Source organism: Manis pentadactyla, chromosome 10, assembly GCF_030020395.1.
Source record: "Manis pentadactyla isolate mManPen7 chromosome 10, mManPen7.hap1, whole genome shotgun sequence".
NCBI classification, from domain to species: Eukaryota; Metazoa; Chordata; class Mammalia; order Pholidota; family Manidae; genus Manis; species Manis pentadactyla.
In genome coordinates, this window is record NC_080028.1 from 101,672,848 (window position 1) to 101,699,830 (window position 26,983).

At 44.2% G+C, this 26,983-nt stretch overlaps 1 protein-coding gene across 3 annotated transcripts in view; it reads right to left on the reverse strand.

Annotated features, from left to right (window-relative positions):
- Positions 1-26,983, reverse strand: part of SDK1 (sidekick cell adhesion molecule 1) — a 1,051,799-nt gene that overhangs the window by 230,622 nt on the left and 794,194 nt on the right. For 2 of the 3 annotated variants that reach the window (XM_036932860.2, XM_036932859.2), the window contains exons 6-8: positions 8,272-8,383; positions 7,376-7,566; positions 1,755-1,838 (exon numbers count right to left, since the gene is read on the reverse strand). In XM_036932860.2, coding sequence (XP_036788755.2) covers positions 1,755-1,838; positions 7,376-7,566; positions 8,272-8,383 — 387 coding nt within the window. The remainder of the gene's footprint in view (positions 1-1,754; positions 1,839-7,375; positions 7,567-8,271; positions 8,384-26,983) is intronic. The other variant, XM_057487434.1, reaches the window with a different exon arrangement.

Below are 26,983 nucleotides of genomic sequence, written 5' to 3' on the forward strand. Positions count from 1 at the left end.
ATGACACGATATAGCTTTCATAAAGAATAACCACTTTGCACACTGCTATAGTTTCACTGTCAAAATTAAAAGAGAGCAGTAAACTCTATGATGGCAGCACAGAGCTGAAAGACTTGCTCAATATATATTTACATGTCTGTACATTACAAACAGTTTGTCTTACAGAAAGCATGCAGAAACGAGCCCTCTCTTGGCTTAAGATCATCATTTATTGGAAAATAACTGTTAGCATATTGGGAACTAGGAGTATTTCTATTTGGGGGCAATTTAATGTCATAAACAGAAATCTTAACCCTGCAGTATTGTAGACTCTTTGCTTTTAAAATATAAGCACTATCAATATTTTATAGCTTCACTTTCACAGAGCTATTGACCTTAAAAAGCTGCTGTTTATACAAGAAAGAGAACAGTGTGTCCACAGTAAGGAAAATATTTCCATTGAAGAGTCACATTAATCTTCTTGCCCTGTCCCCCTCCTGACTGTCTTAGAAGAGGCAAAGCAGAGAGTAAGAACATAGCAGATGTGTAAATAGCAGCCTCTGCCAGCTGACGAGGGGCTAGAATTGGAACACTAGGGAAACGCATCTTGTGCCAGAAGTGGTTTCTGCACAAAGCCCAGCAGACAGAGGCAGGGACTTAGGGCTAGGTGCTGATCTGTACATTGACTATCAGTACTCTTCAGAGTGGCACCACCACTGCTTTTCAGAAATGAGAACTGACAAGCCTGTACCTACCCATGAATGGAGCTTGTTCTAAGCTCCAGGGCCTCCATTCCCTGGGAGGAGCTGGGCCTCCTGGCCAAAGTGCTTGCTTTGGAGCTGATGGCTCTGTCTCCATCACCATGTGATCCCAGGTAGGTTACCTGTCCCACAGTTAATGAGCAACTTCCACACGCCAGACACCCGTGATGGGTGACCGCAGGAAGCGTCTCCTTTCATCTGCCCCGCTCTGGGCCTTGAGCATGTTCCTTAACTTTGCTTTCTAAGGTTTTATTTTTGTATGTGTACAGTGAGATAATATGTCTCTTATGGAGCTGTTTTGAAGATTTACAAAATTGTTAGTAATCCTTACCCTCCAAACTCTTAGAAAAAAGTACCCACCCTTAACATGGACAGATATTAACGTTAAAAAATGTCTTTTTCATTTCTTGACAATCTCCAGAGCACTAACATAGCTTTTGTTAATGAAATTGCCTTAAAAAGTCTGTCTCTGCTGGGAGGCTTACTACAATTATTTGTGCAGCATGACATGAAATGGTGACAGTAGACAGCTAGTAATCAAAGCATGGGGATAAGGGGGCGATTACCTGAAAAACAAAGAAGTTGGCCCAAAGATGAAAAGGCAGAAAAAAGAAAAGATTTCCTACTTAAGGGATCTGAAACAATCTCTCTTCCTACAAAGGAGATGTGGTCCCCAGTCCCAGTCACTCAGTGGGTGAGGATGAATCTCCGGCCCCTGGTGCTGGGGTGTCAGGCGGTGAAGGAGCCAAGAGGACAGGATGCCACCTGTCTGTTGGGACAGACGGATGGGGTCAGGGCTTCCTTGTTGTCCCCTTGGGTGAATGTCACTACCCTTGCTTTGCAGGTGAGGAAGGTCAAATGCCTTCCCTAAGGTTGCACAACCCGGGACTGAGTTCTGCTCCACACTAAAGACCTTGCTCTAAACATCACATTTAGCAGGTCCCTGTGACGGTGGTGGCTCTGCCCTGCTCCTTCATCTCATGGCTGCTGGTTTGGGGGCCTCCCCATACTCACCCATGGCTTGACATACGATGTCCACGTTTTCTTCCACTTCTGCCAAAATCTGACTCTCAGGTTCTACAGTAAAATATGGTGGCTCTTTAAACAAGAAAAAAACAAAAGAGCCTGTAGGTGAAAGGTGTATTTCAGAGAAGACCCTTACAGCTAAAAGAGTTTGCACTCCTTTTGAAAACTATTTTGAAAACTTTGTTAGTTTGTCACTATACACACAAACTCGGAATTCAGTGAGCAGAAGCCAAAGGCAATTTATACTTTAAGGTTTCAGAAAGCAAATCACTGCTCAGGGCTATGGCCACCTTTCAGTCTATGGGCTTGAGTCATGGAATATCTTAACTCACAGTTTAGAAGGACTATCCCAAGAGGTTCGTAAAGGTTTATATTTACAGCATAGTATTTTATAGGCTAGTTGGCTTCAGTATCTTAACTAAACACCAACTCATGAAGCATGTCAAATAAAGCACCATAGCCAGACTCCCAGCCTTTATCAGAGAGCAGGGTAGCCTATTAACATATTTTTTAAAGTCTTCACAGTCCGTCTTCTCTGAAATATAGATTTAACACTTTCATGGAATGCAAAACATTAGTTATAAGAAAGGGAAAGGAACTCTTATTCAGCTTTTGTAGCAGAGAAAACTCCTCTAACATTTGCTATCTTTGGACATTCCACTCCCCTGTTCAAAAGGAGAAAGAGTGGTTGTATGAAACAATGAATTTCTTTGAAGAGTAAATTGCAATATTTTTCCCAGTTTATTCAGGAGAAATTCAACAATGTCATGGCCAAGTGCCTTGAGCATTAAGGTGGCAGCGATTTTATTATCATGATAGCAAAAGGCGGCTATGTTCACTTTCTGTGTGATAATTAATTTGTGGGCACTGTCTTCCAGAGTGGTTTAATTTCACCGTAATTGTGTTGAATGAGGATAATACAGCTTGGCATGCCTCCTTTATTGACTGTATCTTTAAAACAGGGTGGAACCTTAAAGAGAAAAAAGAGAAACGAGAACTTAGCATTTCAGAGAAGTGATTAAGGAGAAAAGGTTTCTTGTGGAGGCAAAGTTAGGTATCAATTCCACAGTCACTTGGATCACTTGAGCAGAAGCAAACTGCCAGAATGATTCACTCTGGCTGAGGCTGCAGACTCACTAGATGGAGGCAGAACCCTCTACTCCGTTTTGCGAGTGTGTAGACCAGGCCTAAAGAGAAATGGCAGAGTTAATACTCCCCATTTCAAGCTGGTTTTCACTGCACACTCACAGATTCATAGCCAGCCGCATTTCTTCATCAGTAGTAATGATGGCAGCAGCAGTATTTATATTCTAACTGTACTGTGGCTGCATCCTGTGAAGGCCCTGTGTGCAGGCCATGCCCATATTCATCAGTGATGCTAAAGTCAGTATCAGCTGCCATGATTTGTTTAAAGATGTGTGAGTGGAAAGGAAAAAAGTCAAGTTAAAACATCAGCATCTGCCCGTAATTAATTGCCATTTTCTTTGTTCAAGTTGAACATTTCATTCTGAGGTTATTGTGGAGTTCCAAGAAGTTTAAGAACTAATGGAGAAAGGGCCTATGTATCCTTTACCAGTTTTACCCAATGGTGGCATCTTGTAAAACTACAGGCCAACATCACAACCAAGACATTGGCAGTGAAGCAGGCGACCTACAGTGTTCCTGTCTCCCCAGTTTTGCGTGTGCTTGTGTGTGGCATGTGTGTACATGCAGCAGCATGCAGGTTCTCTGCAGTGTTCACTCATGTGGGTCTGTGTATCTACCAGCACAGTCAGGATGCAGAGCTGGGCCAGCCCACAGGATCCTCCACGCTGCCCCCCAGGGTCCCGCTAGGCACCTCTGCAGCCGCACCTTAGTTCTCCATTCCTAATTCTGTCATTACAAGGATGTTATATAAAGGAAATCATACGTTATGTAGCCTTTGAAATTGGCTTTTTTCACTCAGCCTAATTCCCTTGAGATTCATCTAAGGGGAGTTCCATTTTGATAATAAAAATCCATACATACAAACATTTGCCATCTACCAGACCAGACAGCCTTCTGTGAGGCACTGGTTATGAATGCACCTGGTACAATGGCCAGTGTCATGGTGCTGCTCTGTCTTGCTCTGCAATGTCCAATGCCCCTCTACCCTGAGGGTCAGAGATAATGGGTACTCTTCACACAGTGACCCAAAGCTGGCTCAGGCTGAGCCAAGAGGCGGCTCTGAGACTGGGGTTCACAGGGCACCTCCAGGCCTGTGTCCTTGGAGACACCCACATGCGCCTGTCAGCCAGTCCCCACGGGAGCTTGGCACAAACCCACCAGCCCCACAGACCCTGTGGCACCAATGCACAGCTGCTGGGCTCCCTAGGCCTGGTCTGGGGGGTGGCCTGCCAGGGTTTGCAAAATATTGTCTCTTTCCTCTGGGCCCAGGGAGTTTAGTAAACCAGGAAGGCCAGGACGGCACGGGCAGAGCATGTCTCTTTCTTTTTTGGTGCTCCTGCCTCGTTCCTAAACACCCACCAGGGGGCTGAGCAAGCAGAGTGGGTGTGGAACTGCCAAGGGCCCAGAAAGGCCCATGCGGCCTCTGATGGTGAGTTTTACTTTCCCCCACCTTACATATGGTGCCGTTTCTCTTGATGCTGACACTTCACATTAACCTAACTCAACAGATGCTTGGAATATTGTTTTCCTCTTGGTCCTCAGCTACTCTTACACATAGCAAAGCCACAAAGAGAAAAATGGGGGGAAGTACCAGGCATACGAACCATAGAAAGACTGGGAACTGAACAGTGGGGAAAATCTGCTACGAGTGAGTTGCTCTGTGCATAGATAGGAGCATGTGTTAGCTAATCGGCAGTAACTCTTTCTAGAAAGGGTACACTGCCAGCATAGGTACAGCCTGGACTGTTAGAAACTTATCACAATTGCAGCCAATAAAACGGGATTGAAACGAAGACTTTATCCCTTTTGAAACAATACGAAGATATCAGGAAAATGTCTCATCCTCTGTGTGAAACTGGACTGTTAAGAAATGGCCAGCTGTGCTAATCACTGCTCACCTCTGCTGGGCGCCAAGGGCAGCCACCCACGTCAGCACAAGCCCCCCAGTCTCAGAACTGGAGGTGGGGTACCTCCCAGGCAGCCCAAACCAGGGCTTCTATCCAATCCCCCGCTCTCCAAAGTGTCAGCACATCAGGTGCCCATTCTGGCCCCATGGAGGTGGTCATGCAGCAGCCCACGCATACCCAGGCTCCTCTGGCTCTCCTGGCCCTGACCCAGGCTGTAGCTTCTGCCCGGAGCCCAACATCTGAGCTGCAGGGCCTGACCTGAGTGGGGCTGACTGCAAGCCTGAGGACACCCCATCTGCCTGCCTTGCCCTCCAGAGCCCCACCTCAGGGAGCAGCCCCTGACTTGCCATCAAAGCCCACACTTGGGTGTCCACGTCCCTTGTGATGGGGCAGTGGCCCCCAAGGCGCTCGCCCTTGCGTCCCCGAGTCCCTGCGCCCAGTGAGTATGCCGGAGAGCAGGGTGAAAGGGCTTGGAGGCTGTGCTGAAGGTCGTTCACCTTACCACAGGGCGAGGATCTAGGAAGCCCTGGGTGAATCCTTGAAAGCAGAGAATGAAGAGGAAGTCAAGTGGGGGAGGACAGGAGGCTGGTTTTCCCTACCTGTGGAGGGTCACCTGAGCCCCTTGAGCAGGTGAGATGTTGGCTATAATCAGACCCTGTGCCTGCTTAAACCTCAGAGATGAAGCAAGATAGCCGGAGGTTGACAGGTGAAGTGAATAGCCCCAACCATCCTGTCTTGTCTCGTTAGCATGAAATAAAAGTGACTGAAAGCGCATGAGTCTGCTTTCTTTCATCTGCATGCCCACATGACGGCTCTTGTCACAGCCCCGCTGGTAGCAGTGACAATACCGTGAAACTGGCCGCACTGCTTCCCAAGGCCCCTGCCCTCCCCTGGGCTGGGCTCATCACCTCCCAGACCACTCTGAATCGACAGAGGCACTCTCAGGGCTTCTCAGGGTGACTCCACCACAGAATCCTACCTGTCACAGCAGACACTCACAAATAAAATGGGATTTGAATCAACAACATAAAGAAGTGAAGTGTGTCCCTTAATGCCAGGGCAGTACAGTGGCGACTCGAGGGAATACAGAAGTGATCTGCTTTGGGATTCAGATATAAATGCAAAGCCAAAGTTCATATAATAGATTTAAGTAGTTTTAAAAGGAACAATAAGGGAAACAAATAATTTAGTATACAGGGAGACACATTTCTTCTCTTGTTTAAATTACCTTAAATTTTTTTAACACAATATAGCATTGTCTATGAGAGATTTACACATCACAAATTTTAATTTTGGTCCAATCTGTAATGTGCTTTGTTCATATAATTAAGGATCAGCCTGATGGGAAGTCTCGCGGGGAATGGGGATGCAGTGTTCGCTTCTGTATGGCTGAGCGAGGAGGCGAGAGCTCCCACTCGGGTCTCTAGTTAGAATCGACAGTGGTCTGGGACTCAAAGCCTGCTTTTGCTCTGACGCTTCGTAACCCTCACACTTTGTTCAGAGGGCTGACAGGTGTGCATGGCTGGTGCTAGGTAGAGCCATTTCCTAATGATTTAGAGGAACGTGAGATACTCAAGGCCAACTGCCTTTCATGCAGTATTTCTTGATACGCTTGCTAATTTCATGTGAAAATACAAGCTTTCATTTTTTCTTAGATTGCCAAGTGACAAACTGCAAAACATGTTATGTGTGGAGCCATGTGCTCCCCCGAGGACTGTCAGCTTCTTTGACCTTTACTGTTCTCGATTCCCCTTCCTCCTGAAGAGGAGAGGAGAGTTTCTACATTCGGGAGCCGATCTCTAAGACACCTCTTATCTGCAGTGGCCACCGCCCTGCCAGGCAGGTCACTACGAAAGTGATCACAGCCACTTAAGGAGACTAAAAGTATTATAGAAAATGAAAAAATGAGAAAAAAGGGCCCTTGCCTCACAACTTAGTATCATCTTATCATGATCTGAACACAATCTGAGGATTCCTTTAGCTGCTGTGCCACATGCACTTCCTAACATGGATATTTTCCAGCATTGGGAGCAATTCACATGTGCCGAGTTTTATCTCCTCACTCTCCTTGGTTAAGGAATGATGCTTGGCTCATGTTCTGGAAGCATCTCTGTTTTCACTTTTTAATTTAATAAAAGGTAACATTCAACAGTTTCTAACTTTCTTCTGGGACAAAACAATAACTGTAATAGAATCATCTCTGAACCCTGGTTGTAATGGCCAAACAGGAGTTACAGACAGTGCAGTGGCAGACAGACCAGCACAGGGAGCTGATACATATAGGGACTTCACCACTCTACCCCAAGCTTTACATCAGAAGTATTCAGGGGAGCATTTCTGGGAAATATTCAGAACATTAGCTCTTTGGATTTAATGGATTTATATTCTTGGAAAAGAAGAATAGGATGGATTTAGAAGAGAGATTCAACTTTGTCTCCATTTGCTGAGTTAAAAATAAAGTTGGTGCAATATAGGTGTTACTGTGTTGTGTGTGTGGAGTGTCCACGCATGTGGCCACCAAGGGTGCTGGCTGCACCCCTGCTGGCTGAGCATTACCTATGATAGAAAGAAAGGCATTTGCTCTGGCCGGCTCCAAAGGGCTCCCTCCTAGTGTTGCCTCGCAGACATATACCCCGGTGTCTGCCGATGTCGGGTTGCTGATGGTGAGGTGTCTCCCAAAGCTGTGGAGCCCACTGGTGATCCTCACCCCGTTCCTCTTCCAGTTCACGCTCAGCTCCTCAACAGGCCTGTGAGAGCGGGAGGCATTGGTGACAACGTGAGTCATGAAGGTGGCAATAATAATAATTTCAGGCATTGAGCACAAGCATGACAAAGCCAATTCTATCAGGAGCCATGGGGGTTGAACAATGGACATTTAAAAATCAATCCACATATGACTATTCCCTTGGGTGAGCATTGACGATATATTCTGCTCAAGGGCTATTGAGCAAGCACAGCTAATTGTTGCAGCAATAGACCATCAGCGCTAATGATTCCATTTGCTCAGGGAAAGAATGTTTAAAGTAAATGCCACTGGGGGGGGGGGGGACGCGGCTCCATGGGGGGTGTGATCCTGGGAGCTCAATTCTGGAGCAACTGCTAATTAGGCTGAGAACACCTAGGCTACAGAGGAGAAGAGGCATTAAGTCTTTTCTTGGCACCCAAAGGCCTCGACTGCTCTCTCCTCCTTAGCATAACAGAGGAGGCCTCCACTACCACTGATGGCTAAACTGGAAAAGCACCCTTTCTGATATAGACGTTATATTGAATATGAACATCAAATACAGGGCTTGGGAATCCCTGTCTTCCCAGATATGTGCTCATAACTGGCTAGAAAAGAAGACCATCATTGCTAGAAGAGCGAACCCCACTGTCATGTGTCCTTCCACTGGACAGTCACCGCACCCAGTCATCGTGGATTAGCATCCCCACGTGGAGGACTGGCCGCCTACCTGGCATTGGCTATGCATTCCAAGGTGATCTCGCTGGCCCCAGCTACCACACTTCTGTTGCCTGGGGGAACCACAATGACAGGGGCCACGGTTTCAGGTGTGCCAACATCTCCTGCAGCAGAGGAAGTGAAAGTCCATGCAACTCTCCCAAGTACAGAAGATGTGTCATATTCCAATCATGGCAAATGCAAGACCTTGTCAAGCTGCTCTGATAGGACACCTGAATCTTACCACCTACCCTAAGACCCCATGAGAAGCCCTTTGGGTGGCCACTGTCACTGGCCTTTCTCAGCCTGAAGGAATGTGGGGTGGAATCCACACAGCTCAGAAGTGTTATGTCCTGACTAGAGGTCAAGGGAACCCAGAGCCTTGAGCTACCACTGGGTACACTGCACGGATAAGGGGCTTCAAACTGCTGAGCATTTTCCAAAATGCTGGCTGAGGATTTTTTATTGACTTAAGAGTTTGCAAATTGAGTTACCTATCTACCTACTATTTTCATTATCTGTTCAATTCCACTACTATTGCACATGTCAGGCCCTCTGCTAGGCACGCATGTCATGAGAAAAGAGCTGGCTTTCCCACTGGGGCCGGAATGTGACTCCCTGAGCAAACACATGCAATTAACAAGGTGTTCTGATCTGCTCGCACTCTCTTAGTCTCCTTCTTTTCCGAAAGTGAATATCCTGAATCCTTCTGTTTTCTGAGTATCAAACTATAAATAATTTAGCTCATACTTTTGGTGACAAGGGAAAAAAATGTATGACACATTTTTGCCACTTTTATCTAAAATACATGTAATATCAAAGTTAAACTACTCACAGTGCATTTTATTACTGTTTATTTAGGGAGAATGAAGACTGATCAAATATTTCTAGAATAGGAATTTCAGTAAAGGGTAGAGATGGCAGAAACTGGAAATAAAAATAAATTTAAATTACTGAATGTGCAAAATGCTTCATCTAGTACTTCATGCTGAAGAGAGCTCTGGCGAGCGAGTGCCTAGCCTGCTGGGCTGGCAGTGGGGTTTGGGCCATTGAGAGGGAACAACAGGGAAAGGAGGACTGGCCTCTCATCAACACTAATTTCTCACAGCTTCATGTTCTGGCTTTCACTGCCTAAGCAGTATGTGATTTTCGAATTAAAGGTCCACGTGAATTTTTTAAAAAGAAAGAAAAAAAGCTTGATGCAGGCAGAGCCAACAAATTAATTTTTTAAAACTTATGTGTTGATTATATTGGTGAACTCGCGGGCCCCCAGAGAGCTGCAGGCAGCCTGCACTTCTCCCAGCTCTTTGCCTCCAGAGCCAATCCTGCCGGGCAGGTCTTCCTTCTGACGCTCCGCGTTTCTGAGATGGCAGAGATGGTTGGGCTGGTTATCAGATTTCTGGGGAGATGCCAGAGTAGACACTTTCGATGAGGCAAAGGACGAAAGCTGAATGCCAATCAGATTAACCACCTGCCTGTCACCTGTGAAAGTTGCTGATGAGGAGAAATGGCCTGAGAAGCTAATATTTGCAAATAGTTATGGGAAGTGAAGAAGAGAGCAGTGAATGCTAAAAGGTCACTGAGCAAGTTGCTAATTTGGCATTAATCACTGCTCAGCCACGGTGGCAGAAGAGGAAGCCCATGCTCAGCGCTTGTCACTGCGTGGGGAGGATGGCCCCAGCTGCACACTGATCCCCCTTCACCACCCCCAGACTGTGCAGGAGACAGATCAGCACCAAGGCCAAGTTTATGGCCGCTCAGGGACAGGTGGGTGAGAACAGAGCATGTGACTCTCTCATGTGGACTGCAGCCACACGGAGAAGATGAAGCAGTCCTTAACTGTGATTCAAATGGAATGACAACTTCCGTTTATGCCATGCTTTCAGTGTACACCGACACGCTGTTTCAACGGACCCTCACCCTCTGAGCTAGGACCAGGTGAGTTCCTAGCTCAGGTCAGGGCTGGCCAATGTCAGTTTGTTCTCAAACCCCGACCTTCCCACCCCAAACTCCCTTGTTCTTCTAATGCTGTGTGAACTACACATGACACTTGTTGCAGAAGTAGGTGCAATAGATGCAGAATAAAATGTAATCACACCTGAAAGGAGTATTTGTCACAGACACATGAGGGTGCTGCTAAGGTGATCCTGACCTACGGAAACTGCAACAGCAAATCAAAGCAAGACCTCTGTTTGCAAAGCCTGTGCACTTTCTATGGAAACCACTGTAGCAGCTTTGCAGTAACATTTTACATAAGTGCCAGAATCCAGGTGTCCCAAAAGCAGGGACTGTACTTATTACAGCACCCAATGCTCCAGCACTTTCCACTTTTAAAAAATAGTTTTATATCTAAAAGGATTAAAAAGGACAGTATAGAGAGGCTTAAGGTGAAGTTCAATGACCGCCCCCCCACCAAGAAAATATTTGGCTTGTCAATTGGCAACTTGGCCTCAGTCAGGTGGGAAGCTCACTGCTGAAAGGTCCTGAACCCCAGAACACAGAGGTCCTTCTCTGGGGCTGTTCATCTCAGAGAGGCCGGAGCCTCACCTATTCATCCGTGTAAGCACTTTAGCTGCTGAGCTTCGTGCGTCAGGAGGAGGGTAGGAAGTAGCCTGTCCATACTAACTGTCACCTACTCCCCTTGTTTTTAGCTCTGGGTCATGAGTAGGCCCTTGGTGACCAAGTCCTTCCCCGGTGTCCCCGAGCCCAGAACCCCCTCCCCAAGGCCATTACTCCCCCATCTGAGAACTGCTTTCCAATATTTGTTTCATCTCACCTCAGTCGCTGATGGTTTCTCTCTCTGTCACTGTGGGCCTCCCTTTACTGCGCTGAGTGATTTTCAGTTGTGTTTAAGTGGGAGGAGGTAAGGGATGTGCTTCATCTGCCATTTTTAACCTGCCATGCTGACTTTTCCACCAATTTTTTTTTTAAACATTCAAGTTTTAGAAGATGCAAAGAAGACTATCTAGGCATTTTTAGAAGAATAAAACAACCTCATTATTTCTGCTCTCCCCCAGTATCTGAGATATAAAAATATTCAACAAACACTTAATGATTGGTTAATTTTTCATAAACATTCTGCAATAATGAGCCACTGCTACCACCAGGAATATTACCGTCTACTTTAATGTTCTACAGTAACACATTTTCAAATGCCATGTGCCAGTGTATTAAGAATTATTTCCAAGAAGAATGAAAGTAAAATGGGAAGAGGGAGGAGAACTGTGCTTTTCCAAGCTCCCACATGGCCACTAAACACTGTGCCGAATGATTTACAAATGTTTTCTCATTCGATCTAACACCAAGCTGATAAGATAGCTATAGTTATGCCCTTTCTGTAGATGAGAACACTGAGGCCCAAAGTCACATCACTTCAAATGGTAGAGAAAGGGGTTGAGTGAAGGGATGTCTCACAGACTTTATTTCATATAATGCCGTCTGCTCCTAATAAAACTTTGGTTGTGCTAAGTTAGCCCAGAATGAAGTTGAGGGCCATGCTTCTTCCCCCAAGCATGTGCTTAATTAGGACTTCAGAACAGTTCCCAGGCTGGTGGTAGGTGGTTGGAAGTGAAGACGTGGAATCAGAAGAGGATTTCTGCAGAGGTCGGCAACAAATGGGCACCAGGTAGCTTCAGAGGCAGAAAGGCTATTGCTTAGATGGGGCCTCTTTGTAGTTACAGGAAAAAAGAATCATCACAGAGGGAAATGGAACCTAATACTAGTCAATTCCCCCACATGAACCCTAATCACTGAAGAAGCTGAGTGGGGAGAGTCCAGGTTGCTGTTAATTAGAAGTATGCTGAATGAATATCAAATCTCTCAAACAGAAAATAAAGGTGCAAAGTTCACCTGAACTACTTAGCTGTAGAATTACTGCAGATGAAGGAGGATATATGAAAAACACCCCATTTCCCTGTGGTCAAACACAGTGCTTTAGGTGGGAGGGCCAGCGTGTGACACATGGCAGGTCACCCAGACTCAGTGTGAAGAACACAGCGAGGTGTGGTGGGAGGTGATGGATGGAGGCCTCGCAGGAGGGAGAAGGGAGAATCCCCAGGGCTTCTGGGCCTGGAGTGCTCCAGGCAGGGGTGATAGCAAGAGCAAAGCCCTCCCAGCCTCGAGCTGCAGGAGGCCAGGAAGGCTGGACAGAGGGAACAAGGGGAGCGTGGGGTTCATGAGAGGATGGGAGGGAGCAGCTCAGGTAGGGCCTCGCAGGCTGCCCTCTGGATGCTGGGCTTTCTTCTAAATGAGCAGGGGAAGCCCCTGAAGGTTTGGGCAGAGGAGTGATATGATATGACCTTGTCAAAGAGTCAAACTCTGGAGATGGTGGGGGAATGACTGTAGTGAGCAGAGGATGTGGGGCGATCAGGCACGTGACTGAAAACCCACTGCGTTATGGCATCACTGCATTGCATTATTCACGGTAACCACAGCATGGAAACAGTCTGAGAGTCCATCGCAGGTGAATGGACACAGAAAATGTGATACATCTACACAACAGAATATTATTCAGCTACTAAAAAGAAGGAAATCCTTCCATTTACCACAACATGGATACACCTAGAGGGCATTATGTGAAGTGAAATAAATCAGAGAAAGACAAATACTGTAGGGTCTCACTTAGATGTTGAATCTGAACACGTGGAATTTACAGAAACAGAGAATGATTGTAGCTGCCAGGGGTGAGGAACAGGAGGTGGAGGAAGTGGGTGAAGGGTGTCAAAAGGGACACCCTGCCAGTTATAAGGTAAGTAAGATCTAGGGGTGTCATGTGAAAATGAATGTCTCAGAAAGGCAATGCCAAATGTCCCCCAGGCAGCAGCATTGCCCCCAGCCAAGAGCCACTGGTTCAAGGTCATACACCTTATCAGTGACATGGGCAGCAAGAAAATCCAATTATCTCTTCATAGTTAAAAAAAAAAAAAGTAAAGTAAAGAAAGCCCCCACCCCTGTGGCTTAATGACAGAGACAGATTCCCTTCCTGGGGTCTCAGCTTCTGCCCGGGACATCTCAAAAGGGGGCTCCTGTGTTCCAAGCATGGCAGCTGTGGGCGAGTCCATATGGCTTCGTCCTCTCATGCAGGCTGCCTGGGGACATCACACCCCACACGGCCCTGTGTGACTGCACAGCACACCCGACACTGGAGGCCTATAGCCTGTAGTCTCCACATGCCCTCTTCTGTCCGCTCCAGACCAAACTAACCCCAGGTAGTGTCCGGAATTATTCCTGAGGCCTGAAGCCAGGTATGTAACTTGCCTTGGCTGCTAAGACCGTCCAAAATGCAGCTCATCTCCTCCTATCCCATCCCCCAGTCTTGTCCTTATAACTGCAGCTTCCCACGATCCTGTTATTTACATGGATTTCTCTGTGAGGAGGACAGCCCCCTCCTGAGGACATGTAGTGCTGACCCTGGGGACATGTTAGTGTCGACTGTGGTGAAGGTTGCTGGCCAGGTCCCCGGAGGCAGACTCAGTCAGGCTGTCCCTGCCTCAGTCCTGGTCTTTTCCATTCCAAGTTTCTCCTACTTCCTCCGGTGACCCCAGAAGAGGTTCCCATGTGCCCCACTGGGAGGAATTGTTATGAGGAGAACAGAATCCAATGACCTGGAAATACCACGGCTCCTAATTTTTTGGAAGCAGGTTACAGAACTTCTCTGAGACTTATTTTCCTTATTTGCAAGACAATACCCATTTCACAGGGTCATTAAAAATAAGTGCATATGTATGTGTGTCCATATGTATGTCCTATACATGATGCACGTCAAATAGTGCCAGGCACAGAGAAAGTGTGCACAAACTGGGTGGCTAATAGCCTGAAATTGGGAACAAAGCCCTCACTCCCTGCTCTGTCCTGGGGTTTCATCCGTCCCTTCTGCCAGTGATGTCTCCTCTCAGATGCCCTGAAGGTGCTGGGCCCAGTGTGACTTGATCTTCTCACCAAGTGAGTGAGAATGAAAATGCTGAACCTGGGAGTAGAAGCCTGCAGCCCATTCCCAGCTCAGGGAGTCTACAGCCCCTGCCCAGAGTGGCTCTAAGCACATACACATTTCTGCACATTTTCTACTTATTAAGGTATCAACATCTCACTAAAAAGATGTAGCCTTCTTTCTTTCAACAAAGAGTCTATGCCCTGAAGAGGTGGAATTTTCTAGAACATCTGAGAAAGTCAATCCCACATTTTGGTTTTCTCTATCAGAACCATTATCTTGAGTGTCCTGACTCAGCCGAGTGTCCCTGGTAAATATGTCACAGGGAATCTGTGCAGCAGTGAGCTTAACCAGAGATGAGGTCATGGGCCCCGCTGCCCACCCCATGCCAGCATTTTCCCTGTGCCATACCAGGAAATGAGGAAGTCAATGCTGCCGTCAGCCAAACGGTGCTGGGTCACATTTTCCCAGGGACACAAAACTCATGCATAACTTTTATGTAAACATGCAAAATTGAACAATCACAGGCTCTTTTTATACATAAATAGGTGCACTCTACCAGAGGTGACTTCGTTACAGGAGAAACGGCAGTATAACAATGGCCACACATTCTAAGACTGAAAAGAATCTCTGGCTCTTCAATTCCTAGTGTGTCTATATATAAAGAGATTTTATTTTTGTAAAAAACAGGATCCCACCAAGAAGCTAACAGGTAATGGACTCTACAGGATCATTGAAAACCTCAAAATCTTCCTGCTCTGAAAACAAATGGTTTCTCAAATTTGTGGGAACAACAAAAAAAAATGAGGTTAAAAACAAACCAACGAATAAAGGACCTTATGAAGGCTCTCAGTGTTGAGCAATAAATTGCTTAGCTTAAAAAAAAATCTCTTTCCAACATCCAGTATTAATATTGTTTATTGGTTGTGCTAACCAGATGACATAATAGTCACAGAAATGCCTTATCATTCAGGCACCTGGCTGTCTGGACAGAACAATACCCTGGCTCCCACGTCGCTCAGCTCTCCTCTCGCTGCTGTTCATGACGTGTGGGCAGGTCTGTCCACCTCCCAGAACGAGGAGGGCCATCGGTGCCATCGGTGTTGTCTCTGTGAGAAAGGCCCTGCACTGCAAGGGCACTTCTGTAAGTGCTTGTTGGATGAAGAACTAAGTCTTGTCGAATGTAACATGGCTGGTTATTATTGGTCAAATTGTCATCACCATAGGGCAATGATGACAGTAATAACAGCCTCTTACTTCAAGTGCACTATGCGAGGCACTGTATACACAGCTTAATTGCACAAGGTCAGTGTCATCAAGGAGGTTTGGGTTTAACAGAGGGAGATGGTCATGTTAACTGAGCAAGTACAAGTGGGTGGTAATGGGGCCAGGAGAGGTGTGGGGAGGGATCTGATAGGACACGGTGGGGGTGTGTGTGGCAGTGAGATTAATTCTTCCAGGACAATCAGGAAAGGTGAGCCAGGTCCTTGAAAGAAGGATAGGTATTCTCTGGCAGACAGGGAAGGAAAGGCACTTCAGAAACAGCAAAAAGAAAGTGGAGACCAGTTTGGCAAACTGCAAGGAGTTCTTGATGGTTGTGGGAAACTGACATCTGGGATGGCCACAGGAGAGGCAGGAGAGGCAGCAGAGGCAGGTGGGGCCATGCTATGGAGTCTGGACCTTATCTGTAAGGAGCACAGAGTCACTGAAGGACTTTGAAGAGGAAAGCTGTGATGGAGTGAGAGAGATAGGAGAAGGAGAAGGGGGGCTGAGCGGAGCCCAGGTGGCCCAGGCAGGGAGGTATGTGGACAGGAGCTCCAGATTTCTGCTGTAAGTGGATGGTTGTAAGTGGATGGCAGAGCAAAGCACAAGGGTGAAAACTTAGCAGAAAAAGCAGGATTGGGAGTGATGATGTTGGCGTGTTAGGATGGAGAAGGGAAGTCGTTTCTGGAGAACGAGCCCAGGTTTCATACGAGGTGCCTGTGGGGTTGAGGTGAGCAGGCGCCGGGGACACTGGCTGATGAGCAGCCTGTGGTGGCAACTGGAATCCTACGAGACAATGAGACCTTCATGAGAGCATGAAGAGCAAGACAGATGACAGGCCTTGCACAAAACCTTAGGCAGCACAGACTTTTAATGAGCAGGCACAAGAAGTCCACAAAGAGCTGTGAGAGCAGGTGGTCAGAGGAGAGGAAGAAGGAAGAGAAGATGTGATAATGCAAAGGAAATTAGAGCTAAGACTAGTATTTTTTTCCAATGGATGGGAATTCCCATAGATAAAATCAAGGCTGCTTTTTTCTTTTTTCTTTTTCTTTTCTTTTATTTTGTTATCATTAATCTACAATTACATGAGGAACATTATGTTTACTAGGCTCCCCCTTCACCAAGTCCCGCCACAAACCCCATTACACTCACTGTCCATCAGCGTAGTAAGATGCTGTAGAGTCACTACTCGTCTTCTCTGTGTTGCACAGCCCTCCCCATGCCCCCCCCACATTATACATGCTAATCTTAATGCCCCCTTTCTTTTTCCCCTCCCTTATCCCTCCCTTCCCACCCATCCTCCCCAGTCCCTTTCCCTTTGGTAACTGTTAGTCCATTCTTGGGTTCTGTGATTCTGCTGCTGTTTGTTCCTTCAGTTTTTCTATGTTCTTATACTCCATATATGAGTAAAATCATTTGGTACTTGTCTTTCTCCACCTGGCTTATTTCACTGAGCATAATACCCTCTAGCTCCATCCATGTTGTTGCAAATGGTAGGATGTTTTCTTCTCATGGCTGAATAATATTCCATTGTGTATATGTACCACATATTCTTTATCCATTCATTTACTGATGGACACTTCGGTTGCTTCCCTTTCTTGGCTATTGTAAATAGTGCTGCGATAAACATAGGGGTGCATCTGTCTTTTTCAAACTGGAGTGCTGCATTCTTAGGGTAAATTCCTAGAAGTGGGATTCCTGGGTCAAATGGTATTTCTATTTTGAACTTTTTGAGGAACCTCCATACTGCTTTCCACAATGGTGGAACTAATTTGCATTCCCACCAGCAGTGTAGGAGGGTTCCCCTTTCTCCACAGCCTCGCCAACATTTTTTGTTGTTTGTCTTTTGGATGGTAGCCATCCTTACTGGTGTGAGGTGATATCTCATTGTGGTATTAATTTGCATTTCTCTGATGACTAGTGATGTGGAGCATCTTTTCATGTGTCTGTTGGCCATCTGAATTTCTTCTTTGGAGAACTGTCTGTTCAGCTCCTCTGCCCATTTTTTAATTGGATTATTTGCTTTTTGTTTGTTGAGGTGGGTGAGCTCTTTATATATTTTGGATGTCAACCCTTTATCGGATCTGTCATTTATGAATATATTCTACCATATTGTAGGATACCTTTTTGTTCTGTTGATGGTGTCCTTTCTGTACAGAAGCTTTTCAGCTTGATATAGTCCCACTTGTTCATTTTTGCTTTTGTTTCCCTTGCCCAGGGAGATATGTTCATGAAGAAGTCGCTCATGTTTATGTCCATGAGATTTTTGCCTATATTTTTTTCTAAGAGTTTTATGGTTTCATGACTTACATTCAGGTCTATGATCCATTTCAAATTTACTTTTGTGTATGGGGTTAGACAATGATCCAGTTTCATTCTCTTACATGTAGCTGTCCCGTTTTGCCAGCACCAACTGTTGAAGAGGCTGTCATTTCCCCATTGTATGTCCATGGCTCCTTTATCATATATTAATTGACCATATATGTTTGGGTTAATGTCTGGAGTCTCTATTCTGTTCCACTGGTCTGTGGCTCTGTTTTGTGCCAGTACCAAATTGTCTTGATTACTGTGGCTTTTTAGTAGAGCTTGAAGTTGGGGAGCGAGAACCCTCCCACTTTATTCTTCCTTCTCAGGATTGCTTTGGCTATTCAGGGTCTTTGGTGTTTCCATATGAATTTTAAAACTATTTGTTCCAGTTCGTTGAAGAATGCTGTTGGTAATTTGATAGGGATCACATTGAATCTGTAGATTGCTTTGGGGAGGATGGCCATTTTAATGATATTAATTCTTCCTAGCCAAGAGCATGGGATGAGTTTCCATTTGTTAGTGTCCTCTTTAATTTCTCTTAAGAGTGTCTTGTTGTTTTCAGGGTATCGGTTTTTCATTTCCTTTGTTAGATTTATTTCTAGGTATTTTATTCTTTTTGATGCAATTGTGAATGGAATTGTTTTCCTGATTTCTCTTTCTATTAGTTCATTGTTGGTGTATAGGAAAGCCACAGATTTCTGTGTATTAATTTTGTATCCTGCAACTTTGCTGAATTCCAATTTTAGTTCTAGTAGTTTTGGAATGGAGCCTTAGGGTTTTTAATGCACAATATCATGTCATCTGCAAATACTGACAGTCTGATTTCTTCTTTACCAATCTGGATTCCTTGTATTTCTTTGTTTTGTCTAATTGCTGTGGCTAGGACTTCCAGTACTATGTTGAATAACAGTGGGGAGGGTGGGCATCCCTGTCTTATTCCTGATCTTAAAGGAAAAGCTTTCAGCTTCTCACTGTTAAGTATGATGTTGGCTGTGGGTATATCATATATGGCCTTTATTCTGTTGAGGTACTTGCCCTCTATACCCATTTTGTTGAGAGATTTTATCATGAATGGATGTTGAATTTTGTCCAATGCTTTTTCAGCGTCTATGGAGATGCTCATGTGATTTTTGTCTTTTTTGGTTATGTGGTGTATGATGTTGATGGATTTTCGAATGTTGTACCATCCTTGCATCCCTCAGATGAATCTCACTTGGTCATGGTGTATGATCCTCTTGATATATTTTTGAATTTGGTTTGCTAATATTTTGTTGAGTATTTTTGCATCTATATTCATCAGGGATATTGGTCTGTAATTTTCTTTTTTGGTGGGGTCTTTGCCTGGTTTTGGTATTAGGGTGATGCTGGCTTCATAGAATGAGTTTGGGAGTATTCCCTCTTCTTCTATTTTTCGGAAAACTTTAAGGAGAATGGGTATTATGTCTTCTCTGTATGTCTGATAAAACTCCACAGTAAATCCATCTGACCTGGGAGTTTTGCTCTTGGGTAGTTTTTTGATTACCCCTTCAATTCGTTGCTGATCATTGGTCTGTTTAGATTTTCTGTTTCTTCCTTGGTCAGTCTTGGAAGGCTGTATTTTTCTAGGAAATTGTCCATTTCTTCTAGGTTTTCCAGCTTGTTAGCATATAGGTTTTCATAGTATTCTCTAATAATTCTTTGTATTTCTGTGGCGTCCGTCGTGATTTTTCCGTTCTCGTTTCTGATTCTGTTGATGTGTGTTGATTCTCTTTTTCTCTTAATAAGTCTGGATAGAGGCTTATCTATTTTGTTTATTTTCTCAGAGAAACAGCTCTTGGTTTCATTGATTTTTTCTATTGTTTTATTCTTCTCAATATTATTTATTTCTTCTCTGATCTTTATTATGTCCCTCCTTCAGAGGACTTTAGGTCTCATTTGTTCTTCTTTTTCCAATTTTGATAATTGTGACTTTAGAGTATTCATTTTGGATTGTTCTTCCTTCTTTAAATATGCCTGGATTGCTATATACTTTCCTCTTAAGACTGCTTTTGCTGGGTCCCACAGAAGTTGGGGCTTTGTGTTGTTGTTGTCATTTGTTTCCATATATTGCTTGATCTCTATTTTAATTTGGTCATTGATCCATTGATTATTTAGGAGCATGTTGTTAAGCCTCCATGTGTTTGTGAGCCTTTTTGTTTTCTTTGTACAATTCATTTCTAGTTTTATACCTTTGTGGTCTGAAAAGTTGGTTGGTAGAATTTCAATCTTCTTGAATTTACTGAGGCTCTTTTTGTGGTCTAGTATGTGGTCTATTCTGGAGAATGTTCCATGTGCACTTGAGAAGAATGTGTATCCTGTTGCTTTTGGGTGTAGAGTTCTATAGATGTCTATTAGGTCCATCTCTTGTAGTGTGTTGTAAGGCTGCTTCTTTTTGAAGATGAATGTTTGAATTTGCCTTGTGGGACAATTGCTAAGGAATGCAGGGCTACATAAAGTAAAAATCCTGAGTTTCACCAAGAAGGGTCCATTGTACAATGAAGCACATTCAGAGCGCTGTGGAACATGCAGGGCTGCTGTCCTTTCAGCTCAGTTTCTGCAAACAAGCTGGTTCCAGCCATTCTCAACCTATTTTCTGACAATAAAAATCACAATTTAATTGGTCAGTCTTTTCTGAATCTTGACCTTCTCCCATGCATAGCAAGGTACATTGGTGCTTTTTTGGTGATGGTTGAATATAGCTCCAAGATATTTTACTCAAGAAAACCAGGTGGCTTTTTCTTTTATCAATGTCTTTTGCAACCGTGTGGAGTCTATCATTGTCCTCTATGTTAGTAAAATGGCCTGGCAGATGGATTCAGTGTGTTCTTGTCTGCAGAAACGTGTCTGTACAGATGTGTCTGATCTCTTGCCTCTGTGGGGGTTGGCATCCTGACAGCTTGAATCCTATAATGCTGGGAATCCCCCAGGGTACCTATTTTTTAAGCAATTGAAATATATATATAGAGAGAGCTATACATATGTATACATCTCTAAGAACCTAAGAAAAATATTACTTTTTTCCATTAAAATGTGCTTTAGTGACACATGTAGGCAGGTGGCAGACCAGGTCATTCCCCAGGACTCCAAGGAGTGATTTTCTTAAGGCAGAACTTGAGCCATTTTGAGATGCACTTTATTGTGAAAATTGAAATAAACAGCATGATTTCTCTTCTGATAGGAAGAATCTTATTCACTAAGTAGAAAGTACCTCCCACCTTTTACTTCCTCCAAGTTCACTTTTAAATTTCTTTTCAACCAGCTTCTGAACAGGTGGAGCAGGCACATGAATTCTAGGTTAATAACCTGTTGTGCAGGTGTCTAAGAAGAGTTTCCTCTCTGTCCTCTGTCTTTCATCAGCCAAAGCCCCATCCTGACCCTCGCTACCATAGTGCAGGGAGAGGCAGGGCATGTGGGCTAGGGGTAAGCTCCTGAGGACAAACGCACCAGGTCCTCACTGCCCCCACAGGTGAGTGTCCCCTGGCTCACCCATTCATGGTTTTATCTTTACATGTACTTCCATTTTTATCTCAGTACATTTCTGGGCTTTGCTATTGACAAGTTTGGCTTTGCTATGACAGTTTGACAAATAATCCAGCAGTTTCTTTTCTTCTCATTTAACATATTTCAAAACATGCACATTTGGAAGTGGATGGAATGTAACAAGAATATATTTTCATCAGCTTTTTACTGAGCAGAGAAACACAAAGGTGATAGAAGAAAACTACAGTGGGCTTAATATTTATTTAGGAATGAGCACAAATTGGTGAATCATGCAACAGGAGTGTGGAGTTCAGAACTGCATGATTAGACACTGGAGTGATCCAAATATCTGATTCAAAGGGACAGCAACTGATAACCTGCTTTTTATTTAACCATCCATACATAATCTACCATGTAATAGTAGAAGAACCATAACCAATAGAAAAACTGGGACTATGAGCAGTTTGGATGGGCTTCAGGGGAAGAGGATATTTTTCAGATTGGGTCAGTTTTCCTGTTGTAAAATTACTGAGAATGTAATTAGGCACTTTGAGCTTTACTGAAAAATACCCGTGGATAATTTTGCCCAACATACACATCTGGGCATGGAGCCCAAGCCCACCAGGGCAATTGGTGCCCATCTGAGGCCATTAGCAAGGAGAACTGGAAACTGCAGGAACCCTTGGCAGGGCCCTTGAGGCCTTGGTCCTCTTCCATCCTTAGGCTGGAGGATCTCTGTGGCAAAAAGTTCTTTTCAAAGTTCAAATAAGAGACACAAAATATTTAGTGGTTGGTAGATCTGTAGGAAGAACACCACTACAAATGTAAATAGTGAACTATCAGGGAGAGATCACACCCACATTTGATGTTTTTAGTGACTGTAAAGCAGTCATTTTGAGAATACAAGCTACATTGGCTGGTGATCTCTGCCTCCAGTGGGTGCAGGGCTCCATGACAAGGCCCATCCTGCTTCCAGCTTTGCTTTCTGTGGCCTCAGCTCCATCTGACTTGGAAGATTCTGTGCTGTGCTGGTTTGCTTTGTTTACATCTGTGTCCTCCCACTAGAATGCAAGCCCAGGAGCACAGCCATTTCTGTTTGTCCAGCGTGGCCCCTGTCTGGCTTGCAGCAGTGCCTGGCACTCAGTCAGGTGCTCAACGCATGGCTATTGAATGAACACAGTGAAGGTCTTGGAACACATCTTTCCTTCCTGTGTCTCTGGGAAAACTCTGCCCGGCCAGATGTACCAGCACTGAGATCATGGCCACAGTCTCACATGAGCTGTCCCACTCTGGAGCCCTTGGCCACTCCACAGGCAGACTTCTTGACACACTAAGCCAGACCAGCAGGCCCAGGTGACTGCAGCCCAGCAGCCAGGTCTTGTCTTCCACAGGGTCTCCCTCCCAGGCCTTACACCTGTGCCTCCACTCCCCCCAGCCCCCACCATTTGCCGGGCACTCTGGAGCCCCTGCCTGTGACCACTCTCTCTATACTGCCTCCCTGCCCTGGGCTGGTGCCTTCTGAATTCCACCTATCCGTCGAGACCAGGGAACATGTCACCTCCTCCATGAAGGTTTCCCAGGCCCTCAGTTAAAATAATCTTTCCTCTGTGTCCGTGGGTATGCTTTTTTAAATTGTGGTTAAATACACATACACATAACATGAAGCTTATCGTGTTTAGGTGTACAGTTCTGCGGCATTCATTCACACTGTTGTGCAGCTATCACCACCATCCACTCACAGAAGTTTTTCATCTTCCCAAACTGAAACTCTGTGCCTCTTAAATAATAGCTACTCATTTCTTTCTCCCCAGTCCCTGGCAATTACCATTCTACTTTCTGTCTTTAGGAATGTAGTCTAGGTACCTCATATAAATGGAATTGTACAGCTTTTGTCCTTCTATTAGTGGTTTATTTTACTTGGCCTAATGCCTTCAAGGTTCATGCACATTTCAACATGTATCAGAACTTCATTCCTTTTTAAGGTTGAATAATATTTGTTGTATGAATATACTACATTTTGTTTATCCATTCATCCATTGATAAGACACCTAGGTTCCTTCTACCTTTGAGCTATTATAAATAACGCTGCTATGAACATTGGTATATGAATATCTGTTCAAGTCTCTGCTTTCAATGTTTTTGGGTCTATATCCAGAAGTGGAATTGCTGAATCATACGGGAATTCTATGTTTAATTTTTTGAGGAACCATCACACCATTTTCCTCAGAGGCTACAACATTGTACATTCCCATCAGCAATGCAAATAAAGTTACAATTTCTCTGCATCCTCACTAACACTTGTTATTTTCTGTTTGTTTAGCTTTTTTCTATAGTAGCTTTTTTCTTTAGGTCCTAAGTCAGGTTATTGGTTCTGGGTGTTTAGTTGTAGGAGTTCTTTATATATTTTAGATATTAATTCCTTACTGGGGAGGGCCGGATATAAGATCTGAGACCATTTCTGGAAGTAAGATCACCAGATCCAGAAGTGATATCACCGGAAGTGAGAACCCTGGACCTGGAAATGACAACACCAGATATGAGATCAGCCTGGAAGTGACATCTTATGTATATAAGCTGTGCTCAGAAATAAAACAGCGTCACTGCTTTGCCGCCAGCGGTCAGTGAACCTCCTGATCCCAACTTTGGTTTCTGTGTCTTTCTTGTATCTATCTCTGTGTTTCTCTTGAATTTCCTGCCCACTCCTCTCAGGTTCAGCTGGATTGTGGAGCTAGTCTCTGCACCTTATCAGATATATGATTTGCAAATATATTCTCCCATTTAGTGGGTTATCTTTTCACTCTGTTGACAGTGTCCTTTGATGCACAAAAGTTTTAAATTTTGGCGAAGTTCAGTATGTCTATTTTCCTTTTGTTGCCTTTGCTTTTGGTCCTGTCAGAAAATCATTGCCAAATCTAGTGTCATAAGCTTCCCCCCTATGTTTCCTTCCAAGAATTTTATAGTCATAGGTCTTAGATTGAAGTCTTCGATACATTCTGAATATGGGTCTGGTGTGCATGGTGTAAGGCATGTGGCACACTTCCTGCCCTTTGTTATGTGATTGTGTAGCAGGATCCCATGCCCTTCCCATGGTCTATGTCACTCACTATTCACTCAAAATCCCAGGGCTTCCTGCAAGTGCCTGCCAGTTCCTAGCCGGGGTGTTTCTTCACCAAACATCTCTTGCCAGGGGGATGTTTGGCTGTTTCCCACCCATGTTAGCCTATCAGCAACCAGTGTTGTGGTTGGACCAGCCCTTGTAGATCTTATTCTGATTGCAAGATGCCCTTCAGCAATAACCATCAGGAAAATTTGAAAAAATAAAGGTTTATTACTTACAAGACCTAGAGATTAAATAGCACACCTGGGACTACACAGGAAGGTTAGAAGTGGGGAAAGAATATGCATGGGTTGGGGGTTCTGCTTTTGTTGAGGTAATGGGGGGTGTCTAGGGTTTCCCAGGCTCATTCTTTATTGGTGATAAAATATAACATCAGGAATTTAAACTGTGGGAGGAGAAAAGACAAGTGGCCCAAAGTCAGTTGCGGAGATCAGCTAGGATCTCTAAAACAAAGGAGCCTCAGTTGGGGCAGGTGGCCTGGCTCTTTATCTAGTCCAGTGTATTTATGTATTTATTTGAGATAACTTGGATGCCTCTGAAATGAATGCCTCAGCAATCGAAGTTTAAGTCATGCAATAGCATTTACATGAAAGAAAGAAAAAACTGTCAGGGCTTTACACTACGATGGCCTACAATAGTGAGGTGGGTGGGTAAGCCAGAGTGCCTATGAGCTACTGTTATTAATATTATATTAAATAAATTAATATTAATGTCCCTGAAAGTTGTTCTCAACCACTAAAGCCTGGGAATTGATGAAAAATACTTAGGCTCTCTTCCCCTTAGGTAAGTAACACTAAAATGGCCTCTAATCAGCTTCCCTGAGGTCTCCTAAGGGACTGAGGACAGGGGCTGGCCAAGGTGATGGCCTTGCTAATGCTGTCCATCTTGGGGTCTTGCTCTCCCTATCTCCTTTGCACACTCCTGTAGCCATGCTTTCTTGGGTCACCTCTCAAAAAGCAACCATGCTCACATTTTCACTGAGCCCACGTACTCTTTCTGGGGGAAGCAAGACAAGAGCCTTGTGGTAAAATTGTAATATTCCAGAATATCTCGCCTGCCTTTAGTGCATCTCCACATGAACAGGTGTTCCTAAGGGGTGGAGAGAAATAGTTCATCTCCATATCAGTGGGTAATTACCTGGGTGATGGAGGGCTTCTCTGAACCTGAGAGGTTGTGGGGAGGCTTCGTTTGCTTCTGCCAGAGCAGGAAAGAGATGGCCCCAGACTGCAGTTTGTAAGCAGTAAACAGGTTTTAAACTTTATTTCTCCCTTTGACTGATTTCGGTTTTAGAGGTATTTTTGCATGAGGAATTTCTCTCCTCAGAGTTACAAGCCTCTCTCTTTCTGACAAGGGCATTTGTACACGTGCATATCTGCCTCACCAATTGTAAACTCCTTGAAGGCAAGTGACACTTAATAAAACCCTGTCTGCTTCAGACCTCCAGCAAACGCTAAGTGCCTAATAGATGCTTGTCAAGCTGAATGGACCTAATTTTACATTTTCTAAATAGATACCAATATCTGTTCATAAGATTTCAGCATCTCTTCCAAGACAAGAGTTTTGCATATGAGTTTCTGGAGAGCTAGGTAACTCTGCTCCTGGGATACATCTGTGACTATTCACCAGGCTCACAATCAGATGTTTTTACATAACATGTGATTCACAAACTAAATCTGTAACTAGAAAAGTGTCTTTAATAGACAAAACCAAGAGAACAGAAATTCAATCGGGATTCCCCAGAGAAAACAGAAAATTAACTTAACAAATGCTTTGTGCCATAAGAAAAAAAGAAAAAAGGAGGTAAATAAGAGATGGGTCACAGTTTGTTCAGCAGAATAGATCTTGAAAATCACAATTGTGCACTCCTCCTTAAAATACAATAAAGATCTTCAGAAAACCAGACTAAATTGAAGTTATTTTCCCTTGCTACAGATATCACTGTTCCAACTCACAGACTAGAAATTATGGCAATTGAAGCTCAAGGTAAATTCAGAGTCTAGTTATAAAGAAGCCTGCTTGGGAAGTCATACTGCTGGTGAATGCTCCCAGGGCTGTTACTTTTTGAAGACTTTGCTTGATTGGAACAACATAAAACTGAAAGCTTTTTATTTTATACCCTCCCCCAGCCATGTGAAAACACAAATTGCTGAGGGGGCCAGTATTTTGAGAAACAGGTTTCTCAGGATTTTAGTTGCTTACCAGAAGGGGCACTCCATGGACCAATAGTGACTCTCTTTTTACATTTTCATATAAGACTGATATCTTAAATAAAACCAGAGTTTCTCAAATCAGAAATACAAAACCAAATAAAATCTCTCATTTACATATTCAGTGTTTCATAAAACTGAAAAGCTGAAAGGTGGTTATACCCAGAACCGAAGACAAGTTTTATTAATCACACAGCATTTTCTAATGTATTCCCACCTTAACAACAAATGTTCATACAAATACGCTGATAAACACTTAACTCTGCTGTGTTTTTAGATAACCAATTTCTTATTTATTTCATCTGAGAGGAGGGCAAACTCTAAGATAACAAATTTTGCAGGATTTCCCTTCTAACCTTCATAAAGCAATTGCTCAGTACTAAATGCTCCAAAACAACAAACAGTA